Source organism: Oryctolagus cuniculus, chromosome 10 (genome assembly GCF_051225735.1).
Source record: "Oryctolagus cuniculus isolate XC-2025 breed Fujian yellow rabbit chromosome 10, ASM5122573v1, whole genome shotgun sequence".
Classification (NCBI taxonomy): domain Eukaryota; kingdom Metazoa; phylum Chordata; class Mammalia; order Lagomorpha; family Leporidae; genus Oryctolagus; species Oryctolagus cuniculus.
Window position 1 is genome coordinate 114185589 of NC_142876.1, and position 16711 is coordinate 114202299.

Here is a 16711-nt window from a genome sequence, read left to right on the forward strand (position 1 = left end):
ATTTTTTGGTTCCCCTATATTTAGGATCATGTCATGTGCAAACCAGAATAAATCTATCAATTTGTACATGTCATCTGCAAACCAGGATAAATCTATCCATTTGTTCTTGATTTTCTAATTTGTAGCCACATGCCTGGTTGTAATATTTTCTGATAATTTTTATTTCTGTAGTATCAGTTGCAACATCTCCTTTTCAGCTCTGATTTTATGAGTTTGGATCTTCCTTTTGTGGTTAGTTGCACAAATGGTTTATAATTTTTTTTTTAAACCACCTCTTCATTGTGGCCATTTGTAGAGTCAATCAGGGGATTGGATTCCTCTCTTTCTCTGTCTCTCCTTCTCTCTCTTTATAACTTTGCCTTCCAAATAAATAAGTAAATCTTTTAAAAATAAACAGAAAGAGAATAAACTTGATGTATTCCATAGATAAAATTCTAAGAAGATAATTGTATTTTCCCCTCCCTCCCCCTCTCCTCAGTCATCTGTCGTTTCCCATAACTTGTGCAATAAGATACTTATAAATTCACTTTATAATCATAGGCTTAAAGCACCTCAAACAATAATGTTCCACAAGTAAAAAGTGGAAAGACCACTATTTGACAAGAATTTATACAGTTGACAATAATCAGATCACAAGATGCCAGTTTCTTTGTTATACTCTCTTGTATTCTATATTGGCTACCAAATATCAGAAAACATTTGTCTTTTTTGGACCAGCTCATTTCACTATGCATCACGGTCCCCAGTTGGATCCATTTTGTTGTGAAAGACAAGATGCCATTCATTTTTATGGCTGAGTAGTATTCCATTGTGTGTGTGTGAGTGTGTGTGTGTGTGTATATATGTGTGTGTGTGTGTGTGTGTGTGTATATATATATATATATATATATATAAAACTTGTGTTTTCTTTATCCAGTCATGAATTGGTATTTATCTTGGTTGATAACATATCCTAGCTTTTGTTAATTGAGCTGTTATAAAAATGTGGTAGAAATTACTCTTTGGTATGCTGATTTTATCCTCTGTGGGTGAATTCCAGCAGTGTGATGGATGGATCATAGATATTTTTTCTGATTTGTAAGGGTTCTCAACTGTCATCCAGAATGGTTGTACTAGTTTCTATTCCCACCAACAACAGATTAGGGTACCTTTTTCTCCACCCTCCTGTCCTCATTGATTATTTTTTAAGTTTTAGATGGTAGGCGTTCTAACTGGGGTGAGGTGAAATTCTGTTGTGGTTTTTGCTTGCATTTCCCTGATAGTGATCCTGGGCACTTTTATTAATGTGTTGGTTGGACATTTGTGCTTCATTCTTTGAATAATGCCTGTTCATGTCCTGTGCCCATTTGTTAACTGTATTGTTTGTTTTGTTGTGTAATATAGTTTCATGAGTTCCTTATACATCTTGTATATTAATCCTTTATTAGATCCTTAGTTTGCAGGTATTTTCTCCCACTCTTTTAGTTGCCACTTCCCTGTGTCAAGTGCTACCTTTGCGTGGCAGAAGCTTCTCAGCTTGGTGTAATCCCATTTGTCTGTTTTGGCTTTTAGTGCCTGCTTCCAGGGTCTTATCCAAGAAGTCTTGGCCTGTGGCAATGTATTACTGAGGTTCCTCATGGATTTCCTGTAGTATGTTGGCAGTATCAATCATGTATTTAGATGTTTGATCCACTGTGAATTAGTTTTTGTATAATGTGTAAGGTAAGGGTCTTGTTTCATACGTCTCTTCAGCACCAAGTGTTGAAGAGACCATCCTTTTTCCATGGATTAATTTTAACTCATTTGTCAAAGATTAGTTGTTTGTAGATAGATGGGTTAATTTTTATTGTGTTCCATCAGTCTACATGTCTATTTTTGTGCCAGTGCCAGGCTCTGTGGATTATAACTGCCATGTAGTATGTCTTGACATCTGTTACTGGGATGCCTCTGGTTTTGGTTTTGGTTTTTAGAATTGCTTTAGCTGTTCTGGATCTCATATGTTTATATATGAATTTAGGATCATTTTTCCTAGGTCTGAGAAGACTTTCTGTGAAATTTCGATCAGAATCACTTTGAATCTGTAAATTACTTTGATTACTATGGATATTTTGATAACGTAAGTTCTGCTAGTCCATTAACATGGAGGTATTTTACATTTTTATCTTCTAATTCTTCCCTTAATGTTTTATAATTTTCGCTTAATAGGTCTTTGACTTCCTTGGTAAAATGTATTTGACTACTTAAATTTGTGTAGCTTGTGCATTGTTTTGACTTTATGAGTTCTTACTCATCCCTGGTATTCTTGGTGTATTCAAAGGCTGTTGAATTGTATGTGTGGGTTTATATAGTACATTTGGCAAACTGTCTTATGAGCTCCAGTAATCTCTTAGTGGAGTCTTTTCATTCCATGATGTAGAACCAAGTCATCTTCAAACACGGATGATTTGCCTTCCTCCCTGTTAATTTGTATCCCTTTGATTTCTTTATCTTTCCAAATGACTCTTTCTAAAACTTCGAGAACTATATTGAATAGTAGAGGTCAATGTGTAGGCCTCCTTTTTTGGTTCTGGATCTTAGTAAGGCGATGGATCCAGCTTTTCCCCATTCAATGTGATGCTGGATGTGGATTTGGCAAAAATTGCCTTCATTGTGTTGAGGAATGTTCATTCTAAACCCAGCTTGCTGAAGACATCTATTATGAAACAATGTTGTATTTTACCAAATGCTTTATCTGCATCTATTGAGAATCATAGGGTTTCTAAAAAGTTGTTGAGAATTATTTTGTGGCCTATTACATGGTCTTTCCTAGAGAATGTTTCATGAGCTGATAAAAAGAATGTGAATTCTATGGCTGTGGGGAGAAATGTTCTGTACATATGAATTAGATCCATGTACTCAGTAGTGTATATTAGCTCTGTTGTTCCTTTGTTGATGTTTTTGTTGTTCCTTTGTTGATATTTTTGTCTCGTTGATCTATCCATTTATGAAAGTAGGGTATTGACATCTCATTATTATTGTTTGGGGTCATATGTCTCTCTTTAGAACCAGTAGTGTGTGTTTTAAATAGCTGCAGAGGTAGGGAGTGGCTCTATGGCATAGTAGGTAAAGCTGCTGCCTGTGGTGCTGGTATCATATATGGGTGCTGGTTCAATTCCTGGTTGCTACCCTTTGAATCCAGATCCCTGTTAATATGCCTGGGAAAGCAGTAGAAGATGGCTTAAGTACTTGGGTCCCTTCACCTGTGAAGGAGATTCAGAAGAAGCTCCTGGTGTTGGATCAGCACGGCTCTGTCATGACCATTTGGGGAGTGAACCAGTGGTTGGAAATTGTCCCTGTCTTTTCCCCTGCCCCCATAATTCTTTCAAATAAATAATTCTTTAAAAAAACAAATAGCTGATGTCTCTAGAATTGGATGCATATACATTTACTGTAGTCACATATTCACACTGAGTTGTTAAATAATGACCTTCTTTGTCTCTTATTTTGTCTTTTTTTAATTTTTTTTTATTTTTGACAGGCAGAGTGGACAGTGAGAGAGAGAGAGAGAGAGAGAGAGAGAGAGAAAGGTCTTCCTTTTCCGTTGGTTCATACCAGAGTGGCTGCTGTGGCCGGCACACCACGGCTGGCACACCACACTGATCCAAAGCCAGGAGCCAGGTGCTTCTCCTGGTCTCCCATGCGGGTGCAGGACCCAAGGACTTGGGCCATCCTCCACTGCACTCCCGGGCCACAGCAGAGAGCTGGCCTGGAAGAGGAGCAACCAGGACAGAATCCGGCGCCCCTACTGGGACTAGAACCCGATGTGCTGGGGCTGCAAGGTGGAGGATTAGCCTGGTGAGCCACGGTGCCGGCCTCTTATTTTGTCTTTTTTTTTTTTGATAGGCAGAATGGACAGTGAGAGAGACAGAGAGAAAGGTCTTTCTTTGCCGTTGGTTCACCCTCCAATGGCCGCTGCGGCCAGCGTGCTGCGACCGGCGCACCACGCTGATCGGATGGCAGGAGCCAGGTACTTATCCTGGTCTCCCATGGGGTGCAGGGCCCAAGCACTTGGGCCATCCTCCACTGCACTGCCTGGCCACAGCAGAGAGCTGGCCTGGAAGAGGGGCAACTGGGACAGAATCCGGCACCCTGACCGGGACTAGAACCCGGTGTGCCGGTGCCGCAAGGTGGAGGATTAGCCTAGTGAGCCGCAGTTCCGGCCTTATTTTGTCTTACAGTCCATTTTGCCTGATATTAAGATAGATGTTCCTGGTAGTTGATTTTTATGTTCATAGAATATCTTTTGCCATCCTTTGACTTTGAATCTGTGTGCTATCTTTGATGGTGTAGCGTGTTTCATGCTGACAGCATATACATGGATCTTGCTTTTATATCCATTTAGCCAGTTTCTGTCTTTTAATTGGAATGTCTAGTCCATTTATGTTCAAGGTTATTAATGATATGTAGTGAATCAGTCTTGGTTTTTCCAGTAACAATGCTGCTGCTTTTGATATGCTTTGTACTGTTATGACAAGGCTTTCTAACTTCATATTCTTTCATGATGTTGGTTATTTTTCTGTTGCTGTGTGTCACAGATCCTTCAATGTCATTTGTGAGGCTGGTCATGTTGTAACAAATTCTTTGAATTTTTTTCTTCACTGGATACAGTATTCTGAGCTTACAGTTTTTTTCTGTAGGGTCTGGGACTATATTGCTCCATTCTCTCCAGTCCTGTTGGGTTTCTGATGAGAAACCTGCCATCTAATTGGAGATCTTTAAACGTATATGGTGTTTATTTCTTGCACACTTTAGGATCTTTGTGTTTTACTTTGGAATGTTTGAATATAGTGTGTTGTGATGAAGATCTTCACTGAACATTTCTACTGTGGGTTGAAATTTTCTTCCTGTACTTGGATATCCTTATATTTGTTCAAATTCAGGAAATTTTCTGCTGTTATTTCACTAAAGAAATATTGCAATTCATTTTGCTTTTCTACTCCTTCAGGAATGTCTAAGATTTGTACTTTTTCAAAAGATTTTATTTATTTGAGAGGAAGAGTTACAGAGGGAAGGAGAGACAGAGAGGTCTTCCATCCATTGGCCCACTCCCCAAATGGCCACAGTGGTCAGACCTGAACTGATCAGAAGCTAGGAGCTTCCTCTGGATCTTTCCTGTGGGTACAGTGGCCCGAGTATTCAGAACATCCTCCACTGCTCTCCTGCAGGGAGCTGGTTCAGAAGAGGAGCAGCTGGGACCAGAACCAGCACCCACATGGGATGCTGGCACCACAAGTGGAGGCTTTGCCCACTGAACCATAGCATGGGCCCCAGAAACATATGTTTTGTCATTTGATGGTATCCCGCGGGGATGGAACATTGTCCTCGGTTTTTCTCTTGCTTTTTTTCTGATGAAAGAGTTCAATAGCTTTGTCTATGTTTTGGAAATTCTTTCTTCTGCCTCACCGAGCTTTTCCTCCCTGGAAATGTAACATAAGGGTTTGTGGAGTGCCTCGGGCTTTTACTTGAGTTCCAGGGTGTGTGTGCTAGGTAGAGGCAAGGATTTTTAGCCACCTTCTGTGGGTGGGCTAGGATCTGGTGTGACACAAACGTTGGGTGTGCTGGAGCACCTGTGGCTACAGTGAGAGGTGGGAGGTGATTGTGGAATAGATTCATGTGTGCCCAGTTGCAGCCCTTCACTGTGCTGGTGAATTGGCTGATTCACAATCCAGAGTAACCTCATGGTGCCAGCACAACCAACCCACCCAGGCACACAAAAAACACAGAGCACAGGCTTACTCCATTTTCTGTCCCTCAGCTCTTCAGCAAGTTCTGTCTATAGCATGCAAGGAGCCCATATTTTTCCACAGACTGTTGAGGTGAGCAGGAAATCAGCTACAACTCATTTCTCTCTCAGCTACATAACATAAGCCTAGAACTCACGTGGTCACGAGAGTGCAGGGGCGCACTCTCCACACTCCGAGCTCCCCCATCCCGGCCCTGGCATCACCATAACTACCCATTGTTCCTCAGTCAGGACAAAGGGCAGATACACATCCACATCAGTCCATTGTGTCTGGTGCGTTGGTGGGAAAAGGGTGGGAGGTTATGAGGCCTCCCTTTCAAAGAGCAAAGTAGATGGCAAACCCCTGCCAGCTCCCAAGAATGCACTTGAAGGCAATGGGGACTGCGGAATTCTCCCTCATTCAAACATAGCCAGAATCAGGGGCTGCGGCAGCTCCTCTCACCCAGCCACGTGAAGATGGTGCTTTCCCTACAGTTGTTTTCTCTTCAGTGCCTTCTCCACTGAACGTGTCTCTCAATCCCCTGATAGTGACCCATCCTTTATTGCGCCAATGTCTTTCTGTGGCTGAAGTCAGTGTGGCTTTACTCTAATGTACCATCTTGGGTCTCACTTAACTCCATACATTTAAATGAAACCAGAAAGCATATTCTATAGGCAATCAATAGTCATTTGAACATCAACATATTTGCTCAATGAAAGAAGTGAAATTTATCAGTGAACAATTGAACACTTACTTTCCTTCCCCCACATGTATTTGAAAAACTGGATCATTCGTCTTTCACTACTGATGAGCACCAAAGGACCAATGGTGGCATAGCCATTGCCTACTAACATCTGGACACAGACGTGAACTGGGTCATTTTTCCACCACAGCCCTGAGAATGAGAACACAGTGCAGTCCATCAAGTACAGGAACACAAAGACGCTCATGAGCAGCAAAATGGTCTTGGTGGCCCTGTGCTCTGGGGAGGCTCTTGGAGAAAGGCTGGTTTTGTGAAGGTGCTGGGACCGCCTATTGTGTCTGCACAGGAGAATCACCATGTACCCACTTGAGATGGCCATGAGCCCTATAAGGAAGAAATCCCTGAAGATCCATAACATGGAAATTGTGTGCCTCGGTAAGTAGCTCTGGGGCAAAAGAGAGCAGGATTTAGTGACAACTATGAGACTGTGGGATGTACGATTTGTGGTGGCAACAGTAGAGAGTAAGAAATGTGCACTGATGGACAGATTGAAGACCCATAGGAAGACAAAACCGCTGATGTTGTAATGTGAGGATGTGTGCTTGAACTTTGCCAAACAGGAGCTCCTGGGGCTGAGGGTGATGGCCTGGAGGATGCTCAGCAGGCAGGTGTTACACAGGGAGAGGCTTCGCATCACCTGGTACGAGTAGATGACAGCTTTACATGTGATGTCGTCCCATAACTCCCGAGACTCAAAAATGTCTGTGGCTATGAACCCTATGGTGATCAGCATCACTAGGTGGTTGAGGGCCAGGTGTCCAATGGTCAAGCTAGTGGATGTGGCCCTGTGCGTCAGAAAGAAGGAGAGGATGTGGAAGAGAAGTAGGAAGGCATTAGCTGTGATACCAATGCTGACTTCCAAGAAAAAGGTGTCTCTTACAGCAATAAAACTGGAAAGTATATTGGTTCTACTCATTTTTTGTGCAAGACAGGCATGTAGTAATGTCTGAGGAAAAAGTAAGAAAAATTATCTGTGATGGAATGAGAAAGCCATGCCAAGAAAGCCACTGGCAAACGAGCATCAGTTACTCAGGAATGGCTTCAGAAACCCCCTGGGAAACCACTTGGCAACGGAGACTTGAGAATGGCTTCAGAAACCCCCTGGGAAACCACGTGGCAATGGAGCCTGCCTGGCAACAGGCTGTGATTGGTTAGGGCATAAACCGCCCCTTGACCAGAATGGGTGCCTTGCTATATAAGCTGCTGTACCAACTGAAATAAATGAGCCTGTATGCTGCTCACCTCTAGCCAGCTTTCACCGGACTCCCAGAGTATGTGTGGTGACTCCATGCCTCTTGCCTCCACTGCACTCCTCCTCTCAGAACAAATCCACAGCAACATCTGGAGCCCAACGTGCCTGAGACAGTGTGTCGGACTTGGTGGGGTCCCCCTGGGAAACCCCCCCTGAGAATCTACCTGGCAACAGAACCTGCCTGGCAACAGGCTGTGATTGGTTAGGGCATAAATTGCCCCTTGTCCAGAATGGCTGCCTCGGCTATATAAGCTGCTGTACCAACTGAAATAAATGAGTCTGCAGGCTGCTCGCCTCTAGCCCGCTTTCACCCGACTCCCAGTGTCTGTATGGTGACTCCATGCCTCTTGCCTCCACTGCACTCCTCCTTTCAGAACGAATCCACAGCAACAGTTATTCATCACAGATAATATTCATGTATCAGTCTCAACTTCAAGTTTCTCCTTTTGAAGATATGTTGATCATTTTCCGTGCACCCTTTTCCACCTGGGAATACTGCAGTGCACCAAAGACTCCTGGAATGCGCTTTGTTCCTAGCTCCACACAGGCCAATCATGATTGGATATGCATCCCACTCCTGGGCTGCAACAGGAACTGGACAGTATAATGGCCATTATCTGAAAGGCGTTTCCTGATTTTATGTAATTTTTAGTTATATAAATTCTGAGAAAATGATATATTTTCTTATGTAGCTGCAAAATCCTGATAAATTTATGGATACATAGAGTGCAATTATTTTTGATGAATTCAAGTGAAAATTTCAAGTGTAAAGAGTATGTACATACATAATGTATGGCCTTCAGCTGTAGCTTAACATGTGACCCCCCAATTATCTACAAATGTAGGTAAGCATATTATTTATTAAAAACACTTTAGGTGAAAGAGTATTAGATAATTGCATGAAATGGATAACCTGCCTGGTGAACAATGGTCGCTGTAGGAACTGCAGCCGTTGCCGTCCCTGTGAGGTTCTCCTGCTGAGCTCACCTTGAGAGAGCACCGTCCTCTCATAATTTGCCAGCTCTGTCGCTGTGTGGAGGAGCAGTGGTATGTGAACAGCACAGTAGCAGGCACTGAACACCCTCTGTTCCACAGTGTCGTCTTTTTCCATTCCCAAGCATGTTGAAAGAGCAGGAATATGTTCATATTCTAAGGGAACAATTCCTTTTTTAAAAGATTTTATTTATTTATTTGAGAGGTAGAGTTACAAAGGAGAGGAGGGAGAGACAGAAAGGTCCTCAATCCACTGGTACACTCACCAGATGGCCCCAACGGCCGGAGCTGAGCCGATTGAAGCCAGGAGTCAGGAGTTTCTTCCAGTTTATCCCACATGGGTGCAGGGTCCCAAGCATTTGGGACATCTGCTGCTTTCCCAGGCTATAAGTAGAGAGCCAGATTGGAACAGGAGCAGCTGTGACAAAACCAGTGCCCATGTAGGATGCCGGCACTCATGCAGAGGCATAGCCTACTATACCACAGCACCAGCCCCAGATAATTCTTTTTCACAGAGTTAATGCATGAACACTCCCTCCACCTCCACCAAACAGGTGGTTCTCCATAGGACCCTGAGCTTCCTGTCCTCCTCATGTGAGGAGGGGCATGGGAAGTAAGCTTTAAGTTTGTCTGGGAGACCTTGTTCATGGCCTGCCTGTGGGATGCTGTCCCTGTGCAGTACAGCTCATTACTTGGATCAAGCCTTATAAATATGTGGCATAGAATATTGAAAAAAATCCCCACTGTACATTTCCACAGAATTGTCATAAGAAAATCAAAAATATCAGACTGTTTCCTCTGCAACATATTAGAGTATTGTGGTTCTCTATCACAAGTTGATAAGGAGAAGCTGAACTACTTAGGCCACGTGATTCTTTAGCATTTAAGATTGCAGTGAGATTCACCAGTGCCATGGCTCACTTGGTTAATCCTGTGCCTGCAGCGCCGGCACCCCAGGTTCTAGTCCCGGTTGGGGTGCCGGTTTCTATGCCGGTTGCTCCTCTTCCAGTCCAGCTCTCGGCTGTGGCCCAGGAAGGCAGTGGAGGATGGCCCAAGTGCTTGGGCACCTGTACCTGCATGGGACACCTGGAGGAAGCTCCTGGCTCCTGGCTTCGGATCGGTGTAGCTCTGTCTGTGGTGGCCATTTGGGGAATGAAGACCTTTTTCTCTGTCTGTCTCTCTCACTGTCTAAGTCTATCTGTCAAAATCAATACTGATGCCATAAATAAGAGTGTCAATTTGTTAGTCAACAACAGGAGTCACTGTGCACTTACTCCTCATGTAGGATCTCTGTCCTTAATGTGTTGTTCAATGTGAATTAAGGCTATAGCTAGTACTGAAACAGTATTTTACACTTTATGTTCTGTGTTGGTGCAGACTGTTGAAAGCTTTACTTGATATATACTAAATCGATCTTCTGTATATAAAGATAATTGAAAACAAATCTGGATGTGAATGGAATGGGAGAGGGAGCGGGAGATGGGAGGGTTGTGAGTGGGAGGGAAGTTTCAGGGGTGGAGGGAAGCCATTGCAATCCATAAGCTGTACCTGGAAATTTATATTTATTAAATAAAAGTTAAAAAATTCTTAAAAAATTTGTGGTCCTCACTGAGTTTGAGTCTGGCCTGCAGGAGTGATGGGAGTGAGGGCACCCATGCACCTCATGTAGCACTCCCCCTCTCTATCAACTTGCCTGGACACCTTGCCAAGGCAGGGTATCCATCAACCTCTATGAGTAAGGCAGCTGACTGTGGGAAGATCATGGTTCTTTCTGTGGATAGGGGAAACTAATGTAGATTGCCTGTTCCTGTGACTGTGGAATTCTGTGTGATAGGGTGTGCAGTCGGCTGTGGCTGGGTCTTTGGGCAAACACCAAGTCTGAGTTCAGAGCTCAGGGTTCCACACTGAGATTGAGACGTGCGTGGATCCATTGTTCAGTTCATTCATCTGAATGGGGGAGGTGCCTAGGCACTGTGGGTTCACCATGGGTGGTTGGATCACCTTGGCAGAGAGGAGCTGACGCTGTGTCCAGTGACATGATCCTACCCTCCCCTCTGCTGACTGTACCTGGATGTCACCCTGGGTGTTTACCCCAATCTTGATCACTGGCTGGAGCCCCCTGGTCCAGCTGGACATCCACTGAAGAAGCAAACACTCCACAGAGGCATAATTCAAAGATAGAAGCCATCAGGGGAGAAAACCCACAGGTGGATCTATAAACGTTTAAAAAGAAGCATAGAAACACAAGAAACATGGAAAAGGATGAAACAGGACTCTCCTAAAGGAAAACAAGAAGACTTCCATATTAGAATGTGAAGACAACAAGATGGGTCAACTGCCTGAAAAGGTATTCAAAAGCATGATAAGTTTTCTCAAAGACCTGGAGAAGCAAACAGAACTAAAGGAAACCACACATCACACAAATGAAAAAATTCTGATGGGCAATGGAGATATAGAAGAAAATTGTAACAAATATTGAAGATGGAGAATTCAGCATGTCAAACAAGTAGAATGGGAAGTCTTAACAGCAGCATTGGTGAGACAGAAAACAATTTATAGAAAGGAATTTTTAGATGCAATACATTCCATTCAAAAATCAAAGGATATTCTTCTCATATCTAGAAAAAGAACTACTAAAATTGATATGGCAGCACAAAGACCCAAATTGCTAAAGGAGTCTTAAATAACAAAAAACATAGCTGGAGGCATCACAATAGTGTATTTCAAGACATACTACAGGATACTTATAGTCAAGAGCCTGGTACTGGCACAAAAATACACACGTAGACCAAAGGAACAGAATATTCACATGGCTATAAGCACCTAATCTTTGACAAAGGGGCTAAAATCAACCCCTGGGTTATGATATCTTTGCCAACAAACCCTGCTGGGAACATTGTATTTCCATGTGCAGAAGTAGGTAACAAGATCCCTGCCTTGCACCTTAGACAAAAATAAATGCACAGTGGATCAAGAATCTTAATCTATGGCCTAATACCTTCAAATTACTAAAGGAAAAATCAGGAAAACTCTGCAAGACATTGGGATAGGCAAATACTTCTTGGAAATGACCCCAGAAGCACAGGCAAGCAAAGCCAACATAGACAAATGGATTACATCAACCTAGGAGGCCTCTGCATTGCAAAGCAAACACTCAACAGAGTGAAGAGGCAGCTGACCGAATGGTAGAAAATACTTGCAGAGTATGAATCTGATGAAAGTGACACCCAGGATCTATAAGGAGCTAAAGAAACTTCACAAGCACAAATAAAACAATCCAGTTAAGAAATGGGCAAAGGAAATGGACAGGCATTTTTCAAAGTTTCAAGTTCAAATGGCCGATAGACACAAGAAAAACTGCTCAGGATCACTAGTCATCAACATGAATACCACAGTGAGGTTTCACCTCACTCAAGCTAAAATGGCTCTCATCCAAAAATCAGAAACACTAAATGCTAGGAAACGTGTGGGGGGAGGAAGATATGCTAATATACCTTTTGGTGGGAAAATGAACTAGTGCAACCCTTTTAGAAGACAGCATGAAGATTTCTCAGAAATCTGAAAATAGCTCTACCATCCATCCCACTCCTGGGAACTTACCCAAACGAAATGAAATCAACATATGAAAAGAATTACCTTTATCCTTGTGTTTATTACAGCTCAGTTTACCATAGCTAAGCTGTGCAGTCATGTAGATGTCCATAAGTAATGACTGAAAGAAAATGTGGTATATATGCACACTTTGTAATACTAGTCAGTCATAAAAAGAATGAAATCTTTTGTAAGCAAATAGATGCAATGGGAAACCATTATACTTATTGAAATGATCCAGTTCCAAAAAGAAATACCATGTTTCCTTTGATATGTGGTAGTAAATACAGAATTATATATGAATAATAAAATAGTATAGGAGTAAAATGGATATATTGTGATTGGATTGTTTATCTTAGCCCTTGTTTATACTCCTGTGGAAGCATGGTTTTTCTACTTTTTACTTGTTCTAGAAAATGGTTAGTGATGCATTAAGCCTGTGATTACAGAGCACACTCAATTTGTTATTGCAAAAATCGATGAATAAAAAGGAAGTAAGGAAGGGGAGGGGATTGAGGGAGGGAGAGAGTGTGATGGAAGGATGGTTATCTTAGAATTAATATATGTTAGACTGATCTTCTGTATATAAAGAGAATCGAAAATGAATCTTGATGTGAATGGAAGGGGAGAGGGAGTGGGAAAAGGGAGGGTTGCGGGTGAGAGGGACGTTATGGGGGGGGAAGCCATTGTAATTCATAAGCTGTACTTTGGAAATTTATATTCATTAAATAAAAGTTTAAAAAAAAGAATTGTACCTATGAAATAAATTAATTCTTTTCTTAAAATCAATACAGAGACTATGCAGGAACTCAATCTAAATTTTGGAAATTTTCAAATTTTCTGGAGTAGAATTTGTGTAGTAGTCTTTTTAAAAGTTAATATTTTCTGAAAGTATCTTTCAAATAATGACTTCATCTTCTCAATTCGTACATTCAGCAAGATCAGGTTTTAGCCTGTGATGTACTCATGAGAAAATGGGACAGTGTTTGTAAGATTGTCTACCTGTCTCCGTGTTTTAGAGATTCTGTGCTATCATTAAGCACATAGCTTTGATAGTTTGCTATATCATTGCTGTACTTAACATGTCACCTATGTACTGTGTATCTATTTCTCCTAAGTTAGGCAAAATATACTGAGGGTGTTTTATGATAACATTTAATGATGTAAAATTTTAATATAACACAATAAAAGATTGTAATGAAAATTAAAACTATTGTTTTCTTATGTATTTGAAACATGAGGATTCCTTTTATGTTATTTGAAATATGAATACTTTAAAAAACATTGAAAGATGATTTAAAAAATTTGAACTCCATGTATATGAAGTGTATTTATATTTTTCACTAAAATGCATATTCTGAAAAAAGACTATGCTTAGATTTAAAAATGTTTTGTCTGTCAAAAATCCTTATCTTTTAATTCCATGTTAGTTGAACTCTTTATAGTATTCTTGTGCAGGCCTTTCTTTAATTCAGTTCTTTAAAAACACAAGTAAACCTTTTTCATTCGAGTACATAATAGTGTAAAGATGATATGCTAGTTGGTTTCATCAGTTGTAAATTGTGATTGATGGATGTGTATGTCTAGCGTTTCTCAGGGGTGTGTGTAAGAACAGGCAGGATGCACGACACCACAGACTTGGTATCATATCAGGAAATAAATTTTAGGTGGATCATTCTTCAAAAACATAGGAAGTCTTATTTTCCTATAGGCAAAATCCCCAAGAAAGAGCTTGAAACTTCCTTTTTTCTCAGAGTGTTGATAAGGAAAAGGACACATTGGGATGCATCCAGAGAAGCCACTGAAGTGTCTCCATGGAGGATCAGAGAGACACCTGAAGACAGGAGTGCACTCCCCCAGCTGTCTCCACACTGTGCCAGGTACACACTGCTTCTGTAAATATAGCTAATACGTATTTCTGTGTTGGTATTTGATTAGAAAACCTGTAAGACTTGAACATTCCACAAGAGAAACTCAAAGAAATGCTCTTAGCAAGTTCTCCCCAGCTGTGCCTGCTCACAGAGAATCCTGAGCAGCACAGCATAGTGTAGGAGAGTAGAGCATGTAGTGAACTCTTGTTATAAGGAGGATGAGCCGGAGACCCTCGTCCCGCACAGCTCCTAGGGGTCACAGTGCTGACACAGCACCTGCTCTCCTATTGCACCAAGCCCAAATATCCATTTCAACACCAGAGAGAGCAACCTGCCCGCACATAGACTTTTGAGGTTCAGAATATAGTGACTTGAACCCAGGCAAATCATGTGGAATAAGGTTCTGAAGAGTTCTCTGGTCACACCATACGAGTTAAAGGAAAGGCAAAGTGGCAGGTTTGGAGAACAAAAACACACGGAATAAGAGATAGAATGGGAAACCAGTGTTTCATTGAAAACTCACCACCGGGAGTTTTTAGAACTGGTCGTGAAGGCTGATGTTCCTTCAGGAGCAAATGAAACCATGAAGACTCCCTGTGCCACCCCAGTGAAGGAGGCAGTCCCCTCTGCTCCTGGCTTTGGATCAGCGTGGCACGCCGGCCATAGTGGCCATTTGGGGGGGTGAACCAATGGAAGGAAGACCTTTCTCTCTCTCTTTCACTGTCCACAACTCTACCTGTCATATAAAAAAAGAATACACCTGAAACAGTTGTCAGGGCAGAGTTGGCAGTGGTTATAGGAGTAAGAAAACCCTCAGCAGACCCCAGTGCAAGCTTTGTGCTTAAGAAATGGAGGGGGACAGAGACCGGGTGAGGAGGGAAGGGCATCTGTGTTCTGTCACTTGGATCATAAGCAGAGTCCTGCAACTCTCTCAGGACTGACGTGATGGATAAACACTGGAGTGTATGTCCAGCACGTTGTCATGTGCCTTGCATATTGAGAGAGCATGTCATTTTTGATCATTACCATGTAGGTCACCCACATCATCACAGCCAGCATAAGCTCTGGTCGGTGACACTGACCATACACATGTCATGTACATCAAGGACTCCATGTGTACTGAGGAACACGTTCAGTTTGAGTACATGGAGAGTTATGAAATGGTCAGCAGAGGCAAACTTGTCACCAAAGAGATGTTAGAGCTGTGTACAGAGATTCTGTGACATAGACGAATTCCACCAGAATGAAGAGAAAGCTAGGAAATTGTGAAGTAATTGAATGGCAGCATTTTCACAAAAAGCTCTGGGTGGGATTCCATGTTGGTAAGGTCCAGCTCAGGATGCTTGCTCACTCTTGGATATAAATGGTGCCAATATTCGATGCGCAGTCTGAGAAAAATCAAGGGCACAGTAATTATCTTCATTCCAAAACAAAGCACAGGAATATCCATGGGCTCTATCACTAAATAATTGCAGTGTCACACATGCCAGCCAGATAGTCCTGAGTCAGATTCCCTGATCAACCAACAGTGACTAGCAGCCCAATTTCCTGTCTGAACAGAGGAGCTTTCATTTACGATCACACCACATTCGTTTCTTTCTAACAAGCAGCAGTGATTATTTAACGTTTGTTTTAATAAATGCATGATAGGTGTAGACATGCACAATATTGCCTGCATCATCAATATCTTAGTTTGGGGTATAAAACACAAGTCCAGTCACTGACTTCACGGTATCTAAAATTTATTCTAGTGTTTCTTCCTAATGGTTTCCAGAATAAATATCAGTGAAGGTTCCAGTTTATTTTATAAAATATCAATACACAAAGGCTGGAGAAAAATTTGGTCCTTCCCTACAGATGGTTGGCAAAGCACTGGCCTGGCATTGGACTAGAGTGCAACAATAGAGGATGTGTTTTCATGATCTAGAGTGTGCAAATTTAATACTTCCTAAAATGACTCAATATTTCTAATAGACGATTCCTAAATTAGAAGATAGGAACGATAAAGTCCCATCACTGTCTCTCCATGTCCTTTGTTTCAGTGTAACATCAGCCTCACTTCCCCATCATCTGTTTGGCATTTGCCCACAGCCTCAGAGCTGACTCCATCGATTTTACATCTGTGCCACTGGAGCAGGATAAGAAGGGTCTGCATGAGAACATACTGCAGCCATTGTGCAGGAAAGAGAGGGTTAACTTTCCATGACGTTGCCTTATCTGAAAGTTTTATTTTTTTAAGGCAGACTTTAACAGGTAGTTTAAAATGATACTTCAGTTTTAGGAAGATAAAAGTACAAAGCTGATAAGATTGAATGAAAATGTAGAATTGAACTCATTCCATCATAGGTGAATGTGTGCTTGTGAATCAGTGCAATTGTAGTCTAAAATAGTGAGAAAATGTGTGCTTTGAGAGTTGACCAAGCCGATGAAAGTAATTTCATCAAAAAGGAAGAGAAGCTAAAATTGATTAGCTTACTGTTTTATATGCCAAATGAAATAC

General features: G+C 41.8%; 2 protein-coding genes across 3 annotated transcripts in view; one reads left to right on the forward strand and one right to left on the reverse strand.

Annotated features, from left to right (window-relative positions):
• LOC138846706 (uncharacterized) overlaps window positions 1-16711 on the forward strand; it is a 480670-nt gene that overhangs the window by 268096 nt on the left and 195863 nt on the right. The gene's annotated exons all lie outside the window — the stretch shown is intronic.
• Window positions 6212-7420, reverse strand: LOC149124435 (vomeronasal type-1 receptor 90-like). Its single transcript, XM_089306766.1, has one exon. It carries the CDS (start codon window positions 7418-7420, stop codon window positions 6473-6475), a length of 948 nt encoding a protein of 315 aa, XP_089162892.1. The 3' UTR covers window positions 6212-6472.